General features: G+C 41.6%; 1 protein-coding gene across 2 annotated transcripts in view; it reads left to right on the top strand.

The window, feature by feature from the left end:
• dnmt3ab (DNA (cytosine-5-)-methyltransferase 3 alpha b) overlaps positions 1-24,061 on the top strand; it is a 35,259-nt gene extending 11,198 nt beyond the window's left edge. The window contains exons 4-21 of one of the 2 annotated variants that reach the window (XM_061083038.1): positions 1,824-1,870; positions 11,080-11,466; positions 12,790-12,948; positions 13,128-13,235; positions 13,940-14,096; positions 14,213-14,359; positions 15,179-15,223; positions 15,592-15,671; positions 15,863-15,975; positions 17,352-17,535; positions 17,635-17,719; positions 17,993-18,138; positions 18,475-18,565; positions 18,698-18,846; positions 19,168-19,253; positions 20,033-20,102; positions 20,580-20,698; positions 20,848-24,061. In XM_061083038.1, the coding sequence (XP_060939021.1) occupies positions 1,824-1,870; positions 11,080-11,466; positions 12,790-12,948; positions 13,128-13,235; positions 13,940-14,096; positions 14,213-14,359; positions 15,179-15,223; positions 15,592-15,671; positions 15,863-15,975; positions 17,352-17,535; positions 17,635-17,719; positions 17,993-18,138; positions 18,475-18,565; positions 18,698-18,846; positions 19,168-19,253; positions 20,033-20,102; positions 20,580-20,698; positions 20,848-20,989 (2,315 nt within the window). In that variant the 3' untranslated portion in view covers positions 20,990-24,061. Of the gene's footprint in view, positions 1-1,823; positions 1,871-11,079; positions 11,467-12,789; positions 12,949-13,127; positions 13,236-13,939; positions 14,097-14,212; positions 14,360-15,178; positions 15,224-15,591; positions 15,672-15,862; positions 15,976-17,351; positions 17,536-17,634; positions 17,720-17,992; positions 18,139-18,474; positions 18,566-18,697; positions 18,847-19,167; positions 19,269-20,032; positions 20,103-20,579; positions 20,699-20,847 lie in introns of both variants that reach the window. The other variant, XM_061083037.1, reaches the window with a different exon arrangement.
• The last annotated feature ends 1,728 nt before the right edge of the window (positions 24,062-25,789 follow it).

Raw genomic sequence — 25,789 nt, 5'->3', positions numbered from 1 at the left:
ATCCTATCATCCTGCCCTTTTTCAGAAACACTCGCTTACACTCAAATGAATCATTTGAGGTGTTGATGTGAGCTTCAGTGATGAGGCTGATTTTTTTTTTTTTTTTTTTGGCATCCTTATCTCTTTCTCTGCCGCTGCGGCTGAGAACCATGTTTTGGTTGGGTGGTATTCCGTGCTCCCTGGCTCACCCCTCACTGCTCTGCTGAACTCAGGCAAACAAAGCTGCTTAAGAATGAATAACATGCCCTTGTTGTCATAGACCTCCAGATCTTAAATCACGGCCGAGTTAATGGGAAATCCCAACTTTTATTGTGGTTAAGACACTTTTATTGGACTGCGGTTTCAGTGGATGTTTCACCAAATGTTTTCTGTGCTATTTTGACAATCTTTGCCCTGCTTCTGCTGCACGTCTCTGTTTTGCAACTACGCACATTTTCTTTCTCACGTAAAACTTTTATGGCAGATGTTTTATTTAGAGCCCAAATCATATGAACTTCTGGCAGCAGATGCTAATGCCGGTATTGGGGAATAAAAAAAATTCTGATACGGATATATTGGCAGACATATACTGTATGTGTGTTGAAAAGAATTTGGCAGTGATGCCTAAGAAGTCATTTTCCAACCCTCATATTTTCCAGTTTAATCATAATTGTATTATTACTGCAATGAAAAAGAAAACATAAATACAACCACATAAATAGAACTCCAATCCAAAAAGGTTTCTGCATTGTTTACTCTGTAAAACAAAATATTATATTAGGAAACAGATACTGATTCAATAAATAGGTCCTCCTTGTCTTGTCATTGATATTTTCATTACATTTTTTAAAATTCTCATTTTGTAAATTAAGCATTGATCATATTTGTCACATAAATTTAGCGTAGTTAAAATCTGTAATGAGGTCAAGCAAGTAGTAAAATGTAGCAGAAAAATATTGTCATGCCAGCTTTTCAGTATCATCACATGATCTCCATCAGCAGATGGTATTTTCGTAGCTGCCACGGTTGTATTAATGAACACTTGTCCATCTTGTTAAGCGCTTCAAACGTCTTCAAGTGCTTGTAAAAAGTTGAAATTTCTGTACAAACGCCATCTGCTGATGAAGATCATGCAAAATCATCAAAGCTAAACGGACTTTGAGGTGAGATCATTTTCTCATAGGCTGCTTCCAAGGTAACAATGAAACCTTTTAAATTTTAAAACTCTACTTAGTTATGGTATTTGAGCGGATTAACTTTTCAGCTGTGTTGTACACATTAAAGGACACTTATAAATATCTTCATGGTTTCCACACTGTCCGCTTCTACATAACTTCTATAGTTGAGGTGTTTGAAATTGGCAGGGAGGTCATACACTGCCCCCGAGTCACGGAATGTATTTGTGGTAGCATCAGCGGCGTGGGAGTGGTCATGCTAATAGCAACCGGCTGTGTGTCTCATGAAGTCGGGGGGGGATACAAGGTCAGGAGTATGACATCTGCCAAAATAAGCGTGGCCCCTCTCCACACTCATCGTAACCTGGGCCGCCACGACCCACCCGTCTGGCACCTGAGCGTACATGCTCCCGCGATCGCACGCTGACTTTGAGTTCTCCAGAGCCAGCGTCTCTCAGCGGATTTATTAATTTGACTTTGATTTTATCAAACATTGAGTTAATGGGACGGTATGGAGGGCAAGCCTAACAATCTGGGTTAATAAAAAATGTGATGAATGAGAAGCCACTTAAAATTTAACACAGATACAGGCGAAAAAAGGCATGTGGCAAACTTCCAGTCTCCTGTGAGTGATTCAGGCCATCCATTTTGTCGCTGTCTTCTCTCTAGATGTGGAGCTCTCGGAGGAGGACGGGCCCGATGCTGTCAAGACCGAGGTAAGATTTCTGATCTGTTTGTGTCTTTGTTCTCTGGCTGATGTAACTCTTGAGGTGTCTTTCACACTTCCCAGGGCTGTAGCTTCTGTTTTTGAACTATCTTTCCTGACACAAACCGTGAGTCCCCGGCTCACCTGCGTGAGGGATGATCACGGTGCAGATTGAACAGAAGCAAAACAGCTTTTCTGGACTTGGAAAAGGACAGATAATGAATAGAACATGCAACCATACTGATATGTTGTTATAGCAATGTTTCTTTATACTTTTTATTTATTCTTAGTTGTAGGTCTGGTTGTTTTGCATGACAATATCGACATTTAAAGGTGATGGCAGATAGATCTTTTTTACCTTGGATCAAGCTGTTTTTTGTCCAGTCTTTATGCTAAGCTAAGCTAAATGGCTACTGGATTCTGTTTCTGTGGACCTAAGCTAACGCTGCAAGATAGAAAAGCATTAATTTCCCAAAATGTTGAACTACTTCAACACAATAACCGGTTGTTTTACATTGTGGCTTTGCACAGATTAATGGCTCAGTGTGTAAGATTTAGGTGAAAGGGATTGATTGGTAGAAATTGGAAAGATACCACAGGTTCTCTTTCATGTTTGGGAGGGGAGGGTGAGATTAGGGGTATTCAGCTGCAACATGCAACTTCACCACTAGATGTCAATAACTTCTATACACTGACACTTTAAACAAACAAGTTATAAATAAGATACACGGTTTTAAGGCAGGTGGATTGTCTTACCTTTGAACATTGCCAAGCTAGCTGTTTCCCAATGTTTGCAGTCTTTATGCTAAGCTAACATAATCAGCTGCTGGTTCCGGTTTCATATTGAATGGACAGATACGAGAGTGGTTTTGAGGGTCATCTAATTCATAAAAAATTGTTTGAGGTATAATATGCAGGATTTTTTTTTCTTAAAATCAATATCATGAAAAAGGAATCTATTAATCGTCACTTATGAGCCACTAGAAGTGTGTGGTTCTGAATTTATCTGCAGTGACCCTGCCCTCTGCCTCTATTCTCTTAGTTCTTATCTTGCTATTTCTGGGCTGCAACCTTTGGGCAGTGGGCGTGCAGCCCCCAGCCAATAAGAGCGTGCAGGGTGCGAGGGCGGGAAAACATAGGGACCAGGTCACATCTCTGTCTCTCCCCTGTGCTCTCTGTCTGTGTCATGTATGTATGTATGTATGTATGTATGTATGTATGTATGTATGTATGTATGTATGTATGTATGTATGTATGTATGTATGTATGTATGTATGTATGTATGTATGTATGTATGTTTGTATGTTTGTATGTTTGTATGTTTGTATGTTTGTATGTTTGTATGTATGTTTGTATGTATGTCTGTCTGTTTGAGCAATGGCAGAGCTGAGCTTAACGCACACAGAGCAGAGGCCACAGTGGACAGAGAAGCGGATGAGGCGTGTGCGTCTGCGGCAATTACGCATAATCTGGCAATGTGGCATCTTTAAGCAAAATTGTGCGGAGATGTGGCCGTGTTTATTGTGCTTCCTCTCTCTTTTATGTGTGTGTTCTGTTTCCAAGCTGCAAAGACAAATCCTGCATAGTATAGACTACATTTAATGTTATTTCTGTGTATTAATAAACCGCTCTCTTACATATATGTGGTGAAAGCTCGCACTAGATTGTAAATTGTATCCAAACCATTGCTAGACTAGAGGCTTGGTACACTTGACGGTCTCTAAGGTCCAGGAAGTCTGATGGGTTCTCTTGCTTTGGACTCTTGAAAGAAATGGTACCTAATGTTGTACAGAATTGAAATATCAAATACACTTGGGAGCTCCTCGTATCGGTTGGTGCTGTCGACCTTGAGACTGTTGCCAGGAAGTTGTGTTTAGACACTGTGGCATCGCTTCTGGCTGCCTGACCAATCACAAGCTGATTGCATAGAACACGTTAATTACAAATTACTCACTTGTTCACCAGCAACAGATCAGAGGCACAGATTTACAACAGATGCTTTAAGGAAAGATAAAGAACAAGTAGCTAACTTTTTTTTTTTTTTTTTTTTTTAACACCTTAAACAGGGAGGTCGAGGCAGGCTGCGAGGGGGAGTTGGTTGGGAGAGCGGCCTTCGTCAGAGGCCCGTGCCCAGAATAACCTTCCAGGCTGGTGACCCTTATTACATTAACAAGCGGACCAGAGAGGAGTGGCTGTCCAAGTGGAAGATGGAGGTGAGTACCCCAGCTCTCTCCGGGCCACCACAGACAGCAGGGGGAGTGACTGGCGTGGACTGAAGCCGCCAGGGACTAGGGCTGATGGTTCGTTCACGGCCAAGTGTATTTGATGGATCATTTGATATCTCATGGAGGTACCATTTATTTCAGCGGATTTATCTCAGTGGACCATTGGCTCCGTCGGCTGCTGCGTTTCCTGGCTTTGTTCTTGTCTATTGTATTAGCGGAGCAGAAATCACATGCAGCTGCGGTGAGCACATCTGTTTGATGCCTTGACATGAATTATGCTTCCTGGATGGAATTGTTGCAGTAAATTTGGGTTTGCATGATCCTGAGTGCTTTTGATGTCCTGAAGCTGAGATGAAATGATTTTAGATTAAAGGGTCAGTTCAACCAAATGCTCTGAAAACAAACATTAGAGAGAGATGGAGAGGCAGGACATGCAAAAAGCCTCTAGACAGAATTTAACCGGGGATATAGTGCATTTTGCTTTCACACTAGGTGCAGATTTTTTTTGTAGATAACCCAAGATGTTTTCTTTGATGGAAATTGTCCCAATGAAGCTCTTGCAGTGAATTTCTGGGAACAGTAGTTCACAAATTCTTACACCAAGTTCCAGTTTGTAACTGTTCTATAGCTTTTGATCATTTCATGTGGGCTCCTCAGCAAAGTGAGATTGCCAAATTGTTAGGGATATTTTCTAAGCACTTAAAGATATGGTTGGTAATCCTGGAAAAGCTACTCAACCGATACATCCCAGCGGCTCCCTTGTCAAAACTAAAACACATGAACGTGGGCTGCCTGACAACTGCTCTAAGACGACTCTTCCATGACTCACTCTTCTGTCTATCGTCTCTACTACAGTCTTGTGTCTTTTTTTAATCTTCTTTCAGAGGATTTTATTTATTCATGGCTATCCGGACATGAAATTACCAACCCTACCTTTAATTTATAAGATAAGTTAGTTGTTGTTGAGAATTGACTTTAGGGTTTATTGTGCCCAAGGAGAAATTGTTTTCACTGCCTCTTCAGCACAGTTCAACACAAATAGAACATACTCTCGACATTGGAGATGGTAGTTTAAAAAGTCCACTTACTTGCAGTTATGATTTTTTTCAATTGTATTACACAATCTTTGGATGGAGTGAAGGCTCCATGACAGAAACCTTTATTCTCAAATGTTAAGCCACTATGTGGAAAATAATATCGCCGTTTATCGAACATGTGGTTTGATTAAAAGTTCTAGATCATTCTCTAGATGCCGTGGTGACACTGATTTGTCGGTAGATTGTACATTGGTAAGTGATGATCCTTCGGTCTATACTTAGTCATGTTTAGAAATTACTTCTGATGCTAATGTGATGTCGTGCAACCTCATCTCTGGCATAATGAGGAGTCCCCCTAGTATCAACATGGGGTCTGATGGGGGCTGCTGCCTCCCCGGCCCCCTCGGCTCTCCTCTGAGGAGCGGCCATAAAAATGTCTCCAGTGAGGAAATATTGCCAAATTAGCAGGACATGCTGGAGTAATCCCACGAGTGAAATGTCGTAAAATATGAAGCTAGTTGCCTTTTCCAAACAGCGCTGGATTTTCTTGAATAAGTGACTCTTTAAGGAGTTTTAGGGGGATTTGCAAGATGCAAATTGTGACTGCATGTTTCTTCCACTTCCTCTCATCTGGCGTTTTGCACGCTTTGATCGCATTATCTCAGAGACTTTGTTTGTGGCTCCTTTCCTGAGGAGTAATGTGATGCATTTCCTTATTTGGCTTTTGGTTCGCCTCTTGCCACAGAGCATGTTGCCGCTGCATGCGTCCTGCAGGACATGGTGGCTGAAAGGGTTACTGCCATCTTGCTGCTTTCTTTCTTTTTTTTTCTTCTTTTTCTTCTTCTTCATGTGCCTTGTGTTACAGTGGACTTCTCCGTCTCTCCCTCTCCGTTTCCCTCCCCTATTCTTCCCCTGACCCCTCCCCCAGCTATGGAAATGAACTCTGTGCTATGGATATGAGGGTGAAAATGAGGTTTGCAGCAAATTTCCAGCCCTGCTTGCAAGACAGCCTCTTGGCTCGCTGCCAACATTTTGCAAGTCCTCTCTAGCCAACCAGGATTCCTGTCGGCAATCACCTGACCCTGAATTCCCAGACAAAGAAATGTTCATGCTTTCTTTTTTTAAGCGATCTCTTCTACCCCGAGAGTGGGGGTGAAAAAAACTCAAGCCTCACACTGGATTATGAGGGTTGCGCGCTGGCGTGTATGGGTATGTGCACTGCATTGTTTGTTTGATAACACTGGGGGATAGTGTGCATGTCTGATTAGCCAGCTTATAGCACGGGGAATATGCTGACTTCAGGTATTTCCACGAGAGTTGTTGTGGACCATCTGCTCCGCTCCGCTTAAAGGGAAACCGTCTCTTTAAAAAAAAAAAGAAAAAAGAGAAAGGAAGAGTGAACAGGCTTTAGCCGTGTTTGGGAAAAAAGTTGCTTTGCATGAAAAAAGTTTTTCCCTTGGGGTGAATATGTGCTGAAACTATTTCCTGTTTCGTAGCAGTGCCTAGAAATGTCAGAGAACTATTATTCTTTTAGGTCAAATACTTGTACCTTGTTTTTTCAGAGCAGGCTGGCTATTACCTTGCATAACATGCAGCTGAGAAAAAGTTGTTGCGCAGGCCTGAGAGCACATTTCCTTCCTATCATCGTGCACTTTGTTCTCCCTGACCCGGGACATAGATTCACTCTAAGAGCAGTATTTTGATAACTTGAAAAGATCCGATCTTTGTAGTGAACCGAGCCGCCTCCTCGGGGGGGGGGGACATTTCTAAACAAGCCCACTTGTGGATTTATGGGGAATTCTGTTTATGTATTCATCGCTGACTCTGTAATATTCCTAATTATCTCTTTAAAAGGATGCAACACAATGAGAACCAGATGGTCCCATTTGGTGTGACCCCCCCAAGGCCACTCGTGAAATACGCTGCCTTTTGTATCTGTGCTAAAATCAAAGCTAATGAATGCAGTAGGCACATCGCGCCACAACACAACTTGACACTCGTGCATTTTCACACTATCTTCACCTGATGCATCTCGAGTTAAGTACACCTGCCGTGACTTAAGGGAAGTCTCCACTATTTGTCTGCTTTAAGTCCTTTGCGCTGAAGACATATTTCACCGCATTATCCTTCAGACAATTGCACAAAACAGCCCCCGCTGCGTCTCCCCTGCCTGTTGCACATGAGAAACTGCTGCATTCAAAGGTCAAACTCTTTTGTGCGGCTTCAAAGGCGCGCTGTCACGTCGCGTGAGGAAGTAATGTTCATTGACAGGTTATTTCGTTTCACTTTTTTTCACCCTTTTGATCAGAGTTTGCAGGATGCAGAATTGATTTAATGGCACCTTTCCTGCTACTTTGACATCTTTTTCCTCTAATAACCGGTTTTGTTTGGGGCTTGTTGTCCGTGTCCCTGTGTTTCATGTTTCATTTCCTTTCTCAACAACTGCCATGTGGATTCTTGCACCCTTTGAGACTATGAAACTTTCCTTGTAAACTTAACAACTTTGTATTATGCAATAATAAATAACTGAAGCTGCACATTAAACGTGGCCCTCTTGTTAACAAGTATCATCTGCAACCCCCAGAGACCAATATGTCTTCTGCCGCTCAGTGCACTCTGTCACCCCTCGAGCCCTCAGGGTATCATGCTGCATAGTCTCTAAGTCAGATTATCCCTTATTGTGCTCCCAACATGTCTCTACACTCTGCCAGCAGCCTGCGGAGCTTCTGTTTTCACTTTATCCTAAAAAACATCCACAGATACTGTACGTGCTGTAACTTACAGTTGGTTTCTCCGTCGTAACCTATTTCCCCAAGAGGAAAAACAGAGTTGATGTTTTCCCTGTGAGGTTATTTGCTCGCCTGTGTTTTTACGTCTACTATATGTCTGCTGTCATTTTTGGTATTTGTCTTCAGCACAGCGTGACAGCAGATATAAGTGCTGGTATTTCTGTGCTGTCAGTGACAGGCAGGCGTGCGTAAATGATAAAGACTGCATTGTGTCTCTGCTACCTCCTTTCCCCTTTAGACTCGGAGGGCCTGTCTTGCTGGTGGAGCTGCACACACACTGTGAGGCCCCCAAAAGGGGGCATTTACAACTGGGAAGAAGTCCAGAGACAAATATCTGGTTCCCTATAGCCACTGTACTTTCTCTCCTCCCCCCACTGGCATTTCCAGCGTCACTCGCTCATTGGCTCTGAGGAGAAGGAACCCTGGAGACAGCCTGACCCACAACACACCAAATATAAACACAGTCACAGCAGTCCTAATTGGCATTTACAGATCTACCAGTTTATGTGTGATTTTTTTTTTTTTTTTTTTTAGTGGCCAGAGACAAGAAGCCGGACTAAACTCGTAAACTCTTGCTTTGCAGTTGCCCCGTCGGCTCATTTGTTACTCGACTGCTCCCCTCACTTGCCAATACGACTACAGATTGTTTCTCATCATACACATTTTCAACACATTTAACAGTTTAGTTGACATTTGTTAGTTTTTGCAGTTTGCCATCTGGAAGCACACATCCGAAGCAGGCCGTCGAACACTAACTCCAGTGTGCTTGTGCTGGAGCCAAGAGGCCTAACGCATATGGCCGAGGGCTTTGAACCATCCATCGCTGCACTACAGTACAGATATTTATAAACCACAGCAGAGCCTCTTGATTGAACAGCACATGTTTCTGCTCTTCGGGCGCAGATACCCCTCCCCACGCGGCCGAGGCACCACCTCCCCTTAAAGGCGCTATTGTTTATGGGCGAGAGGACGGAGGATTGTGCGATGCTCTCTCTTTCTCAGTCTCTCGCCCACTTGCCTTTTCTTCCTCTCTTCCGACACACTCGCTCCAGCCCCGGGCATTTGCAGTGTGTGTGAGACCTGAGAGCCTGAGAGAGACTTGAGGAAAGTAAGCACAGCTGGGCAGCAATGCTCTCACGTGTAGCCTATACTATGACTAACACGTGTTTACATATGGGACTGCAGATATATATTCTGTGTGTGTGTGTGTGTGTGTAAAGGAAAAGAGAAGTGGAAGAAAGTTAGCATGCAACTTCTAGCGTGTGTGTGTGTGTTTGAGAGAAAGAGATCAGAATGAGTGCAGCTGTTGGGGATTTACTGTGAGAGGCTTAAGTCCCGGCTGCGTCTCGTCCTCTCTGATCGACCTAGCGGTTCAGTGTCAGGTACCACAAACCCGGTGAACTCTTCCGCCGCAGCTACGGGCACTATAGAGTTACTGTATACACCGCCGTTGATGAATGGGACCTTACAGCCGTAGATAAAGACGTGTTTACAAAAGCACTCGGGCTCCCACAATCAAGATTCAGCACGTATGCAGCCGAGACGAGGTGCATGTTGCTCAGCTCACCGAGAGACCTGCAGGAAAGGAACAGTGGCAGGAAGGGAGCTTAAAATGGCAGCTCAGTCACTGCTGTGGTGCACGAGTGTGGAACATACAGCACATAGCTTAACTTAAAACTGATATAGATTTTTTTTATAAAAAGTTGTTTGCTTCAGCTGTTTTCTAAGCGCTCAACACGCGACAATATAAGAAAAACAAGTGCAGATAGATTAAAAAACATGTAAATGGATAAAAAACCTCAATTTAAAACTGCAAATAGAGGATGTGCTGCAAATACTCACAACACAACCAGATGCTCACAACATAACCAAATACTCACAACACAACCAAATACTCTCATTCCAAACCAATACTCGCATGACAACCACATACTCAAAATAGAGCCAAATACTCACACACAACAGTATACTCACACAGCCACATTCTCACAGCACCTCCAAATAGACACAACAATACCAAGGACACACAACACCGCCAAAACAGCCAAATACTCACAATGCAACCAATTACACACAACACAACCAAGTTCTCACAACACCGCTTAAACAACCAAATACTCACAATGCAAATACACACAACTAAATACACACAACCAAGTACTCATAGCTTCTCTCCGTTTCGGTTTTAACTCGTAAAATAATGAGAACTTTACAGATTTGAAGATAAAATAACATGAGGTGTGCTGTGGCCCGTCCGCTGCTCAATGTGTGAAAGGTCAGAGTGAAATCTTTACTCTCCGCTCATGTAACACACCTGCAGCTGTGGACGATTGTTACGCACTGTAAAAATCCCACAACCTTAGCAGAGCTCACTGGGGCATGACGGTGTGAGAAGAGGGCCATATCACATGGCGCACATAAAACACACTCACAGAACTGAAGTTTGGATAGCAGACAGGGATAGTTTTCTGTAAAACTAATATAGGTTAGCAGAGAGACTCGACATGTGACAGCTTGAAGTAGCAGGTTAGAACCGTTTTTTCCCTGACAAGATTGGTCTGTTGCATGTAGTAGATGTATGGTCACTTCTTTAGTATTATCCTCAATAAACATACACAAACATCGGAAAAATGCTGTTTACATTTCTCAGCTCGTCAGCTCGTCGTTGTCTTTGATTTGGCCACGCCCCTAAAAGCTAGAGAAAACAACCTACTGTGGCCACAAGAGGGCAGTAGATTACAAAGTTAATGCAAAGAAGCAACATCAGCTACTGGTTTATTGCCTCGTCCATGAGCTGGTATCAGTTAAATTTCCGTGTTGTCTACAAAGTAACATCAGGGCGTGTTTATCAGACTACGTGACTGTTGTAGAGTTGGTCAACAAACTTGAACACGTTTTGGTTGTATCCATAGTGCAGTTTATCCATAGTGCAGTTTATCCATAGTGCAGTATATCGAACACTGTCAGGGATTAGTTCACTGAATGTTTGCTCATGTCTTTTCTTAAGCTTCTGTCATTCTTACTTCTTTGACACATTTCCTGCAATGTCTTTATATAAAGAAAAGTCAAATCTCCAGCTGGATCTAAACTCTGCCTTGAACTCAGCAGCTGCACACATCATGCGAAAAGCCCATTCTTTACCTCTGCTGTCACTTGACTGTGTTTCAGGCAGAGAAAAAGGCCAAACTGATGTCAGCGATGAACGCAATGAAGGATCACGAGGAGCCTGAAACAGAGAGCCAGAAAGAAGAGGTCTCAATAATAAAGCACCCACAGCCTTCGAAGCCACCGCCCCCTCCGCAGCATCAGCAGCCGCCTCCGCCTCAGTCACACACTCAGTGTCCGTCTAAGCCTCAGTATCAACAGCAATCACAGCTGCCAAAGCAACAGAAGCAGCAGCAGCAGCATCAGCAGCAGCAGCTGCCTCAGCAACAGCAACAGCAGCAGCCCACTGACCCAGCCTCCCCTACTGTGGCCACGACCCCCGAGCCTGTCGCCATCGCAGGCGGAGACAAGACGTGCCCCAAGTCTGCAGACACTGAGCCCGAGTATGAGGTAGGATCATTACGGCAGATGAGAAAGCTATGTTGTCACCTGTCACCAGGATTATGCACCAAACTTGGTGGCGGGATGGGGTGATGGACCAAGAAAACCTGTTCAATTTGGAGCAGATTTGGTTAGAATGGCAGATCTAGGATTTCTTTCTGTCCTTTTCAAATTTTTCAGTATTTTTGCCAGTTTTAAAGAAATCATGTATTGATTTTATTGTAAAAATCTGACACATTAATGGTGTTGACATCTAATAATTTTCTCCATTTATTTTACTGTTATAATTGCCAGACATATGTGTAGCATTGTTTAGCCTTAGCAGAAGAATGTGCTGTAGTTTAAACTTGATTCACATCGATTCATGTTTTATTGGAGACTCGTAGGATTTTACAACACAGGAAAAGGGATTCAGTTTAAAGTCCGGATTAATCCTGATGGAGTCAAGGACCCACTCATGTTTTGGTAAAGTACTCATCAGTTAAACAGCTGTCAAGCAGAGTGTTATTGAATTCAGGGTTAATTTACATAATAAGATGCAGACAACATCTGCAGTACATTCACATTTGATGTAATTGATAACCATGATGTGAAGCTCAAGGGAAAAACTGCCCAGCATCAACCACAGAGAGCAACTGTGTAACTCACACACACAGATTTGACACAGGGCGGGGGGGCAGAAGGGCCAGCGGACACAGTAAAGGCCATAATCAAAGTTTTTCACCACACAAGCCTTAGTGCATTGACGTGAAGAGCGTTAAAACAATACGGATAAATGCATCACTATAGATTTTATTATTCATATTTATTTGTTATCTGTAGTCTGTGTACCAGTAAATTAATCGTTTAACATTAACGGCACATTTAAACAATACTGCGATAATACATATAAACTGGAGTTTTCTGCATATCGATCACTATGATCGATATGCACAATTTGAATACCGTTTCTTGATGCCACTATTTAAACAGTTCTAACATTTGCAGATCAATAAACATACTTTATTGCGTAAATTAGCAAACTTTCCCTTTAACTGGAATTTAAGAAGGAAATAACTTTGTTCATTTTCTTACAAAGAAGCTAAAAACTTCCATATCAGGGAGTGTTGTCTAATGGAATGGTGAAAGTTAAATATTGGGTTTTGGGCTGTTGATGGAATATTTTGATATTTTTTCACCATTTTCTGATGTAATGACCTGAAATTGTTGTTATTATACAAGGTTTTGTGTAAGGAAAGAAAAAGTGAGACAGACTGTTTTAAAATAGGTCTCACAACTATGCCCAGAGATTAATACCGAGCGGATGATTTTGTCTTTTTATTTTGGCTGCAGGACGGTCGTGGGTTTGGCATCGGCGAGCTGGTTTGGGGGAAGCTGCGAGGGTTCTCGTGGTGGCCCGGCCGCATCGTATCCTGGTGGATGACGGGTCGGAGCAGAGCTGCCGATGGAACCAGATGGGTCATGTGGTTTGGAGATGGAAAATTCTCAGTGGTAAGTGTTTAAAGCCAACAGTAACGTGAGGTGATATTTTTTTATTAAATAACACAGCCTCATGTTTATAGTGACAACCACACAGGCTGTTGTGTTATTAGTTCCACCGTAAACACAAAAATCAATAATCTTTTGACACAATGTCTTTAATGAGCCATGTTGTCTGTATTTATTCACAGGTCTGTGTAGAGAAACTCTTGCCTTTAAGTTCCTTCAACAATGCCTTTCACCAACCTACTTACAACAAGCAGCCCATGTACAAGAAAGCCATCTACGAAGTGCTACAGGTGAGTAAAAGAGCAGCGTCATTCATAAGCATGTGTTCGGTTTGAATGAGTTCCCACTTCATCGTTAAAATGTGCCTATTAAACGTAACTAATAGGCCTCAAAGTTTTATAATAACAGTTTTTCTTTACAACAAAACATTTTACTAGTAAATGACATTTGGTTGACAGCATTCTAAAGTTGTTTTCAACTGTTTAAGGGAAGAGTTCGAAGAAATGGGCTTATTTTGAGGGCTGAGACCCCTCTTGTGTTTGTACACTATAGTAATAATGGGTCTTCCTAGTTTCTCTTCCTAGAAAACTGACGGGAGCCAACTGACCATTAGCTTAGCTTAGCATAAAGACTGTAAACAGAGGGAAACAGTTGGCCTGGCTTTTTTCGAAAATTCAAAAATATACCTGCCAACACCTCTAAAGCTTGCCAACTAACATCTAAATTGTTAAATCCGCACATTGAAAAAAAAGTAGTGGAATCGTTTCTGTTTATTTAAGACTCTGCAAGAAATCATGCAACATTTTTACCAAGTACATTCCCCTCTTCAGCCGTGCTGTCTTCACAGATTTGCCTAATTTTCATAAAAAACTATCAAATGTTGTATATATAGTTGCAATCACTGGTATGTGGCTGCGACCCAGTTGAGACACATCTCTCTGAATTAGAAGATTAATAAACTGAGGGTAAATCTCAGTCATCCATGTTCTCGTAGGCAGCCAGCAGCCGGGCAGGCAAAGCCTTCATGGCCTGTCCTGACAGTGATGAGACGGAAACCTCCAAATCAGTGGACATGCTGAACAAGCAGATGATCGACTGGGCCATGACAGGGTTTCAGCCCACTGGACCCAAGGCCTTAGAGCCACCAGAGGGTGAGTCGACATAATGAAGCTCTGGTTTTTGACCTTGTCTCCGCTCTGACCACTTCACATTCTCTAATTAAATGTTTAATAATTCACTGTGTTGACTGATATGCTGTGCACCCCAGAGGAGCGTAACCCGTACAAAGAGGTGTACCCTGAGATATGGGCGGAGCCAGAGGCAGCGGCCTACACGCCTCCTCCGGCCAAAAAGCCTCGCAAAAGCGCAGTGGAGAAACCCAAGGTCAGGGACATCATCGACGAGAGGACACGAGGTGAGGAGCCTCTTTTATTGGGTGAAAAAGGAGTCATGAACTCCATGTCCTTTCCTTTGGGGAGGACTCTGTACATCAGAGTAAGTGGTCGAAGAGGTAGTGTAAAGACAAGGGGTTCATTAGAGTGACAGGTTTAAGATGTAAGAGAATGATGTGACCAGACAAAAAGACTCCGACTGTTCAGACTATGAAGAGATTGTGTTGCTAACAAGGTTCTTTTAATAATAATAATGGGTCTTCCTAGATTTTGCTGTGCCACAAGGCTGAGTTTTGAGTCTTTCTTGTTTCAAATTTACACAAATACTTTGACTAATGTTTAGAAATTGACATCCAATGTTGGATTTTCTGATTAGGTTATATTTTCTCGACGTTTCTTGTAAAATGTCTCTTTTACATAAAACATTCCCTTTAATTACACTTTGTGTAAAGTACAGGGAGCACACGCACTCTTTTTCTGCATTTTCTTTAAATAATATTTCTCGCTATACTTTATACGCCGATTTTAAAAAGTCAACCTGCTGTTATTGTATGTTAACACGCCTTGTACCAAGTAACCAAACAATATATAATAATAAATAATCAACTTTATTTATGTAGCACTTTTCAAAACACAGTTACAACACAGGACCGATAGAATCCTGTAATGCAATGTTGCGGGAGCTCGAGTGAAGAAGTTTTATTTGGACACCAATAATTTTGGTTTCTGAGATGATCAGTTACCATGAGTCTTTCCTTGTGTGAACTGTGAAGATTATTACTTTAAGTGTAGATGGTGTTGACCACAATTGTCCTCATTCTCACCTTGTTTTGTGTTTTCAGAACGGCTTGTTCATGAAGTGAGAGAAAAGTGCCGCAGCATAGAGGGTAAGTGACGAGTCCTCCGTGTGCTCTCACTCTCGGCAGCGCCGAGGGGGGGGGGGCCCTCGGCGGACGAACACCGAGACGCTTTGCACTTGGCCTTGTTGTTGAAAAGTAAAGCAAGAAATGTACACGTCTGTGTTAATCAAACGATGAGAGCAAAGATGAAGAAATAACATTTCCGTGATTTTTGCTGCCTTACCGGCTCCGTGTGTGTTCTCTGCAAACACGCCAGCTAAGCTCGCTAGATCCAGACCTGCGTCACAGCTGTTCAAATAGTTTCATTGAAGTGTGCAGCAGCAGCAGCAGCAGTGTTCACACCTCTCTGACATCCTCCTGTTAAACACTGACGTATAGCACTTCTCTTCCTGCAGACATCTGTATCTCCTGTGGAAGTCTGAACGTTAGCCGCGAGCACCCACTGTTCGCTGGGGGAATGTGCCAGAGCTGTAAGGTAAGCTGTGACAGAGGTCATTCAAATTCTGAGGCTCACAAAAAAAAGCAGAAAACCACAGCTTGTTTTAAAGCTAATAATAAACAGAACACGTTTCAAGCAGCACCTGATGTGACCCCATAAAGAAAACTGTGGATTTTAAATATGATATGTCAAATTGCTCTCTGACTTTCCACCGCTTGTTTTCACAGAACTGCTTCCTGGAGTGTGCATATCAATACGATGACGACGGTTACCAGTCGTACTGCACGATCTGCTGCGGAGGACGAGAGGTGCTCATGTGTGGAAACAACAACTGTTGTCGGTGAGTTTCCTCGTGTGTTTTGGGGGCTGATGAAAATCATGGCAGGCTTCAAATCTATCCACCGTAATAAGCAAAAGGACGAGAGCCTGAGTTATTTACAGAAATGTTCTTTCCCCCACAAGACCAAATTGTTCAATTCATTTTGAATAGAGATAAGTAGTTTGTGTGTCGCTGTTCAAATGGGCAGTTGTTGCTGCAGTACAGATGTCAGGACAGTGCCATCATCACACAAACACACAATGAAAGCTTTGTTGTCGATGTCATAAAATCTCACAGCAGCGGCGTCTGGGAGGTCCGGTGGAGAAGAGGCTGATCACTAATATTATATAAAGTGTGGTTGTGTATGAGTCGAAAAGAGCAACTCTAGGGAAATGGTCTTATCAAAGTGTCCTCACACAGTCAGACTATTAGATCCACTGAGAACAGATTGGGCTTTGTCAGATTCTTGTCAGACAATGGTTTGCTTTGTGTGTAGATGATGGCATCTGACATGTGGATGATAACTCTCTCTAAACTAATTTTAAACTTTTGGCCCTGCAGGTATAAAGCAAGTCACTCTGCGTGGCCTGTTTCTGACCTCTGATTGATTTAGAAATTAATTCAACCAGAAACAAACCAGCAGTCATTTATCCCTCATCCTACATTAAAGGATAAAGTCTGAGATATTTGATGATTTGTGTAATGGCAGCAAATCCCACTGAAACAAATCCAAACAATGCATTTGTTCTATTTCTGATATTGTCTGACATCCCTTGTTTTTATGTGATTCAAAACCAGCTGGGGAGATAAATCCTTAAAAACGGGTCACGGATATTTAATAATCTCCTAAAACTGTGCTGGATTCTGAAGTATTTTTATATTTATTTTAGAACTGAATGTAACACAGATACAAACAGCTACAGCAACAGTAGAGCGCACAAAACAGTAATTTAAAAAAGGGAAGACTTTTTTCAAAATAAATAAACAGTCATAGCAGAAATGATGGTGCAAGACACAGTAGCAGTAATAACTGGAAATAAGAGGCAGATATTTGAATGCAGAACAATAACAGTGAACTGAAAAGATAAAACCAGTCCAGTCATTCATCTCCACTGATAGTTTACAGTTAAACCATTGACTTTTTATGAAATAACTATAAATAAAGAGGAAAACACAAATATAAACATATAGAGCTTTAAAATTATCTTAAAAATATGCTTCGTTTTCTATGTAAAATAATAACAGAACTGTCTATAGTGTATTCTGTGAAAAAGTTTTAACATTGGTGCATGTCAGCAAACATAAACGCAGATCCCAGTATATCTGTCAAAGTCTCATATTGGCTCTAATATCATCGGTCTGGCTCTGGTATTAACTCTTCTTTTTCCTGTGTTCAGGTGTTTCTGTGTGGAGTGCGTCGACCTCCTGGTCGGACAAGGAGCCGCCTGCGCTGCCATCAAGGAGGACCCGTGGAACTGCTACATGTGCGGTCAGAAGGGCGTGTTCGGTCTGCTGGAGCGCCGCTCCGACTGGCCCTGCCGCCTGCAGCTCTTCTTCGCTAATAATCACGACCAGGATTTTGTGAGTACTGCACCTTTTAGGAGATAAAAAACCCACAGATTGTCTTTTCTTTACCTACATTTCTCATTCCCCCCCTCCTCTCACAAAATCGTATTTTAGGATCCAGCGAAGCTTTACCCCCCACTCATGGTGGAGAAGAGGAAGCCCATTCGTGTCCTGTCGCTATTCGATGGCATCGCAACAGGTTAGACGAGAACTCCCCCCTTTCTCTATATCTGTAGTTTCTATACATTTACACTGTAGGTTCCATTTCCATATAAAAACGCAGCATTTTGGTTATGATATGAACGTGACTCTAAGGATTTGAAACCTCATTCTCAGTATAACTCAAAAGTTTACTTTTAGTCTGAGACTGCATCAGAGCTTCACATGAATCTAAGTGGACTTTTCTTTTTTTATCATACACAGGTTATAGCTTTAAGTTTCTGTGTTTTGTGTGTTTCTTCTACCTGTGCAGGACTGCTGGTGCTGAGAGAACTTGGCATCCAAGTAGATCGCTACATAGCCTCTGAAGTGTGTGAGGACTCCATCACTGTGGGCATTGTCCGGCATCAGGGTCGCATCATGTATGTTGGCGATGTGAGGAACGTCACGCGCAAACATGTAAGTCAAATGTTTTTCGGCGAGGGTCACTGTTTCTTTTTTTCAGTAGCTTCACACCAATTAGAGCTGTTTTATGCCTCTTTGGTGTTTTTTAAACTATTGTACCGTTTGCCAGGAGAGGAGTTTCTGTAGTTCTGTATATTCGAAGTACCGAAAGCACCAGAAGCTGGAGGACCTGTATTCGTACAACCACTAGTCAAGTGGGGAATCCACTTAGTTGCAACTTTTCTTTTAATGAACACTAAATACCTTTTTAAGTTCGAGGAGTGTTTTGCTGTGTCACTGAATCCCACAACATATATTTTCCTTATCTCTCTGACTTTTATCTGTATCCAGATACACGAGTGGGGTCCTTTCGACCTAGTTATTGGAGGAAGCCCCTGCAATGACCTTTCTATAGTCAACCCTGCGAGGAAAGGTCTTTTCGGTAGGTCTCAACACTTTCCTTTCGCTTTGTGATATTATTCTGCTTATTAATATATATAACTCTTATATAATCAGTTTGTGTCTTTTCACTACTGTACTCCAGCATTACTTACTGGTCGTCTGTGTCCCACAGAGGGCACCGGCCGCCTGTTCTTTGAGTTTTACAGGCTGCTCCACGAGGCTCGGCCGAAGGTCGGGGAAGAGCGGCCTTTCTTCTGGCTCTTTGAAAACGTGGTTGCCATGGGCGTCAGCGATAAGAGGGACATCTCTCGCTTTTTAGAGGTCAGCATCTTCACTGAGAGTCGCACTGGATGGGTTATGAATGCCCCCTTGTGGCACAAATACATTATGGCTAGACACTGACCATTAGGAGGAAGGTGGACCCTGTTAATCTTGATGTAACACATAAATACGCTACATTTAATGTCTTATAATTAACTTCCTGATGTAGATATAGTGATTTGTCCTGAAAACACGCCGTCAGCGACTGCTTTAAAAATATTTTCCACTTTAACATGGTTGGATACTTTGCAAAAAAAGTAAACTTGAGCATCTGAGCCTCAGTTCCTCTCTGACTGGCGTCTGTTTGCCCTTTTCTTTCAGTGCAACCCGGTGATGATCGATGCTAAGGAGGTGTCCGCTGCCCACCGAGCCCGCTACTTCTGGGGTAACCTTCCTGGCATGAACAGGTTGGTGTGTGAATGGTGAGGGAAGCAGCAGCAGCCTTTGACATAACACAATGGAGGATAAAAACCAAACCCTGTGAACAAGGGACGTCATCTATTAAACCCTCCTTCTTTATTATTATTATTATTATTATTATTATTATCAATTAACTATGAAGTTATGTCTGGTTATGTTATTTTTTTAGGGTAAAACCTGCAGATTCTATTTTTTATTTAGATTGTCATTAAATGTTTTGTGACACTGCACGTCTGCTGCAACCGTCAGAATTAGTTGTAGATATGAAATATAACATCGTTCTGCAACTGCAGTGCCTACTTGTAATTATTTGTAGTTCCTGTTTTAAAAGGAAAAATCTAAAGCAGATGGTTTACAGCCAAGAGGGTATTTTGTTCCAGGGCTTTAACAAACCATCAAACCTAAAAGCAAAAGAATTTGAAGTTAAAAGCTCAGGTCAGCTTTGTTTTATTTATTTTTTCACTTTTTTTGATTATGCGGACAAAGACTATTTATTCATTCATTATTGGTCAAAAGAAGAAGGTATCAAGGTATCCTTTTTTTCTTTTAATTGGCCAATCTTGAAAATGATCATTAACTCAGAAACTGTGATATGATCCAAACTGCTGAGTTTTGTGATGTGTTGTACCCAAAGTAAGTTCATTCAGTCATGTGCCTGAGAGAGAAGTTTTCATCATTCATGGATTTCTTAGACCACAATCTGCAGAGTAAAGATTGTGCATTGAGATCGTCAGTCAGTGGTGATTCCTGTTCTTTCTCGTTTCAGGCCTTTGTCCGCGATGTACAATGACAGGCTGGATCTCCAGGACTGTTTAGAACACGGCAGGACAGCTAAGGTATGTGTTTATAAGCATTGCTCGCTGAAAGATCAACACAGAACTTGAGAAATCATGGACGTCCTGACTGCAACTTTTCTTCGTTTCGGATTCATTTGTTGGATTTCACATGTTTAGAAAAGAATCCTTTAGTTTGGCTGGTATAATAATAGTAAAAGGATTTTTTTTATTTATCTGTGACAACGTGTGTAGTAGAACATGACAGCAAATGATGTTTGTGGAAATATATTCACGTGCAGGATACATGACATTAGTTGGTTTGATTTCTGGAAATACACAACCTTGCACACTGGCGGCCCCCAGTGGCAGCAGGAGGTAGCACTTTGGTAATCCATCAACCAGAACTTATTTAACTGAGCAGAGGTTCCTCAACCAAATTTGATCTGTTATACTGGGATAAAAGAGTTTAAAGTTCTACATTTTGAGTGAAATCAGACAAACGCAGCCAGTAATACTCATGGACTTGTGTCTCCTCAGTTTGGCAAAGTGAGGACCATCACCACCAGGTCTAACTCCATCAAGCAGGGCAAAGACCAGCACTTCCCCGTCTACATGAACGAGAAGGAGGACATTCTCTGGTGCACTGAGATGGAGAGGTACGTGCAGGTCATCCTCTGAATAACTATTCATGTGAGTCTTCTTCTGAACTCTGAACCTCACTATCATCTCCCTGTGTCTTCCGCCCGTCTTGCTCCCTCTCTGTGCTCGTCTTGTGTCCCCTGGCCGCTCCGGTTGCTCTCACCAGGATCTTCGGCTTCCCGGTCCACTACACGGACGTGTCCAACATGAGCCGACTGGCGAGGCAGAGGCTGCTGGGCAGGTCATGGAGCGTCCCGGTCATCCGCCACCTGTTTGCACCACTCAAAGAATACTTTGCCTGCGCTTGAGCGGCTCGGGCGACTCACTCGGAACCATTTAGAACTACAGCTGTCTATTGTGACTAGAAATAAGAGCCTTGATCCTCAAGTCATACCCTCGGTATCACTTGAGAGCGAAACATTGACGTAGATTTCACATTATTTCTTGTATTTGAATTTTTAATTCTTATTCTATTTAATTTTGATATGTCATTTTACCTTTTTAGCAGTGTTATCAAGTATTGTTGATTTTGTTTGTGCAAGCTATACTTGAGACTATGCTTTCTTCTCACTGAGACAGAAAAGTGCTTAACACGTGTTTTTGTTTCAAACGAGACGCGACTGGAAACATCGGGAAAGTGGTTTAGAGACGTGTGAAATGTTTCTGCTGTGTGAGCGCGCTGTGCCGTGGTTGCGGGGTGGCGGGGGGGGCAGCGAGATTCCCAGTGCAGCCGTGCTTCCAGCTACTGAGCCTCACAGAGATATGCGGGGAAGGCAATTTGTCTTCAGTGTCAGGAGAGCGGTGTCTCTGAGAATCCAAAACACCAGATCACATATACCTCTTTGTTTACAGTTTCTATTCACAACTGAAGGTAATAAAAGGTACTACTGTAATGTGGTTACAATACCATGGTGCTCCAAAATGATGAGACGCATCATAACCCATGTGGCACTGCAACTTACGACATTACGAAGCTCTTCAACCTGGTGCTGAAAAGAAAATAGTTTTTACGCTTAGTGGAAAAGAAATCTCATTAGTTCACTTCGGAGGAAACATGGTGCTGACGGAGAGTAGAATGCAAAATCACCTCTTTTCTGCGTTTTACAGCTTTTATACTGTTTTTAAATATAGTGCTCGTTTAATCGCTGGATCTGCACAAACAGGAAGTGAAGCTAGCCACATGGGAAATGATGTTTTCTGTCATTCAAAGAAAGAAAAAAAAACTATCTTCAGATCAAAGTCTGTGGTGAGCTACTTTTTTCTAGTTTCATCCTGACACATGACATTACTGTAGAGCTGTCTGCGAGCGTGGCGGCTGGAGGGGCGGGGGGGCGGCCAGGCCGGGTCGCCCTCCGCCTCCACCTCCGACGCCTCTAAACTGAAAAAACTGTCAGGTGCAAAAATCCTCAACAACATGGTGCGGCTTCACAAAGTTCTTCTACCGTTTTTATAGCAATTTTGTGCTGTTTTATCAACATTATAAAGCACTTTTATATGTATACTTTCTTTTTTTCTTGATATTTTTATTTTTAAAAGACTATTGGTTCTTGTGAATTGTTTTTTGTTGTTTCGTTTCCTGATGTGAACTGATCTACCCTCGTGTAATACTTTTTGTATACAGTAGGGCTGTGCCAATAGAAGTGAAAGAATGGATTTTGATATGTGAAACCCACGTTATTTGACTCGGTGTACAGTAGATGGATCGATATTTGTAACCCCCCCGAACCCCCTTTTCCTTTTTCTCCTACCATCCATATTGTTGACTTGCTCTAAAGCAGCGATGCAATATGTTTCTCCCCGGTTTCAAAGAATGTGTACTTTCTGTTAAGATTGTAAAATGTGCGACCGGAGTTCCAGAACTCTGTCGTGTGCTTTGTGTAATATTTTGTCCCCCATGAAGGACAGCTGGCCTCCGCCGCTTCCCTGATGAATCGTAGTCGCCATGTTGACAAATTTAAGTGCTGATCCAAATTTGGATTCTCAAACTAAATTCTCTTGATTGTAACCTTCTCGGGCTGAACTATGGAGGATTTAGGCTTCGGTTTGTCAAAACGAAAAACTGACACAGTGTTTGACGAAGACACTCAAAGAATAAAGAGGATAATAGAGACAGATGCTATCGCTTAATCTATATCATATTTAAGATTCAAAATTTGAAATTTAATTTCTTAATGTAATTAATTTCTTAAGTGACCTTATTGCTATGAATTTTGTTCCGAGCATACCGGGCTCAATATGAGCCTCCATGCTTTCCGATATTTTAACCAGATGTTATTCCCCCCCTCCCTCCTGACGTAGTAATTAACATCCCCTCATGTTTGTACATTTTGTACATAGAGTTGTCCGGCTGCTGTTTTTTTTTTTTTTTACGTATGAGATGTACAAATATAATTCTTTGCTAATATATATCATCGAATTAGAGAAAGAAATATTAGAAAATCAATTTGATTCAAAACTTGCTCTGAGCATTAGATAGAGGGAGACTCCAAGTCAACTTTTTTCTTTTTTTTTCTTACTGATTTGTTTTATCAAGTGAATCCAGATTTAATGTGGTGTGATCTTAATAGTGGCCTATGGACAGCTTTAAGACGAACGGTTTCCACTTCACTGCACAGCCCTACATGGTGGTGTTTTTAGCTTCTGTTTCCTTTGTAAGAATAAAAAAAAAAAAGAGGGATTGTAGGTGTTTCCGATGGTGCTAAACATTTGATCTAATCAAGACAAATATATTTGATTGGAAGAGAAATAAACACACGTCTCGACAATGACTGTTTTAAAGTTCCTTGTAGTAACGGAAAAATAACTATTTCACTCATATAAATATATTAACAAAGGCATTTTAACTTTGTACTTGAAAAAATAAGGATAACAAATAATGAAAGGTCTCCTATATTGTTTTAGACTAGAGATTGCTGTAGTTGGTGCTTATCTGTGGGAAAAAATCGTGAGAAAAAAAAAGCGGTAACTTTTACTGTAGCATAATGTACGCTTAATACGCATCGCTTCTTAATCCTACATTCCATGCTGTAATATTCTCCATGTCTGTTTTTCAAGATGTTGTTTTGAGTCGATGATCTTTTTTTTGTTTGTTTTTATTTGTTTTTTTAAATCAGAAACAACATTTAATTTTTACTGTTCAAGGCAGGTCAATAATTCTATATCCAGTGACACTGTTGACGCCCTGTGTGACTTTGTTTCCGTCATAACTGTTTTATGGCTCCTCCACTTTTTTCCTCAAGACCAGTTCGTTCAGCAGATGTAGCAGCAGTCATTCTCCACTTTGAACCCCTCATACTTCTGTTTAGTGTCCAGAGAGAAGATAAAGGCTCCGTATGTACTTGTGCTGGAGAACACTTGAATAAATGTATTGTTTTTGTGCAAAGAAATCTCCTGTCCTTCTTTTTACGACATTGTTTTTCTTTTAAAGCGATAATTTGCATTGAGGTTCCTGAAAATGTAGTTAAAATGTTCTACATTCAAAGTGAGGTAGTTTTCAATTCATATTACTTATATATTACTATATATTTTTAAACAATCTATCACCCATCCCCAACAAACTATAAAAAATACTAGAAACCTTACATTAATATATTATTTAGCTTCATATTAACACACAATTTTCTTTTTAAATGGTGTTTATATAAAATATGACACTTTTGATGATGCCAGGTGACATCATTTTTTCTGGAACCAAACCTCTGTCCTTGGTCCTGTTTATTAATGATTCCACAGAAGCCTTGAAATAATGATTAATTACCACATATTCATGCAATGATCAGTTATAATTATGCAGACTGAGGCTTAATAATTCACATGTCTAGTGATGGAACAGTGATGTTATCGTGTATTTCTAATCATCAGGGGGCTGATGATGGAGGAGATGATGTCCAGTTTCTTTCCCATCATGCCCTGCAACAGAGGATAATTTTTTAATTTGCCCACTTGCTCTATAAATAAGGGTGTTGCCCTGAAGCCCCTCGCTGACCTGACCTCAACATGTTACCACTCTACAAACCTTTATCAAGCCATCACATAGACTTTATGGGCTTGGCACTTATAATTTCTACCTAAGCTGCTCATAAATCTATAATTCATCTGTATTATATTTATCTTTACTTTCATTATAAATGTTGCAGGTCAGAGAATCGGTTGTCATCAAAGCGCCTGGAGACCTTTTAACAATTATTCATTTATGAAATGATAATAATGATGATAGCACATTAGAATGGTCTCATCGTGCAGCCTGTGGTTTTAATGTCCCCCCTCTTCCCCTCACAGTGGTACAGCCTCCTCACAGCGGACACGCCCAAAGTCCACACTGATTGGTTGATCAGGCGACCAAGCCTTCGCTGCCCACAGCTGATTGGTCCTTTGCACCGTCTCACGGCCTGGATGCTGCGATTCGCGTCGAGTCAACTGTCGATAGAGGGGATAGCACCGGAACACAGGTTTTGGACCTACAAAATAAAAGCACGACAAAGTCAACCCTGCCACAAATGAGGCCTTTTTTTTAAATATTGATCAGTGATTTATCTATTTTTCACAGTTTATTCTTATTTACAATAAATTACAACATTGTAAAACAAGAGGTCAGCCACCTATGTAATCCTAAAAACATTATAAGGATGGAAATGCACCATCAGTTCATATAATGATAGATCAGTAATCGTGTCCTAAGATCAGACACAATCCTCCATTTTTGCCAGTATTACAATAATTTGTCAATTCGTAGATCTAGTGAAAACGTGATTTTCTCTCCATCGATCAACTTACACGTCAGTCTTAGTTGGAGGCTCGGACTGTGATCGCTTTCGTGTCTCAGCTTTCTTATTGGCTGAGGATAATATCATTTTTACAAATATTTGTGTTGTGTCGATAGATTACTTTTTCTTTTTTTAAAATCCATTTGATTTGATGAAGATTCCCTCTTGGATGAAGTACATTGCATGACTAAAAAAGTTGCACAGGATAATCATTGTGGAGGGTTTTATTTTGAAATCCATAAAGAGGAAGTGTCCCTTGCATCTGCTTGCTGACTTGATGGGACTGAGGCTGCTTGTCTCACACCGGCCAGGAAGGCATCCATCTGGTGTGTGTGTGTGTTAGTG

Source organism: Limanda limanda, chromosome 12, assembly GCF_963576545.1.
Source record: "Limanda limanda chromosome 12, fLimLim1.1, whole genome shotgun sequence".
Lineage (NCBI taxonomy): Eukaryota > Metazoa > Chordata > Actinopteri > Pleuronectiformes > Pleuronectidae > Limanda > Limanda limanda.
This window is presented reverse-complemented; position numbering and strand designations above follow the sequence as displayed.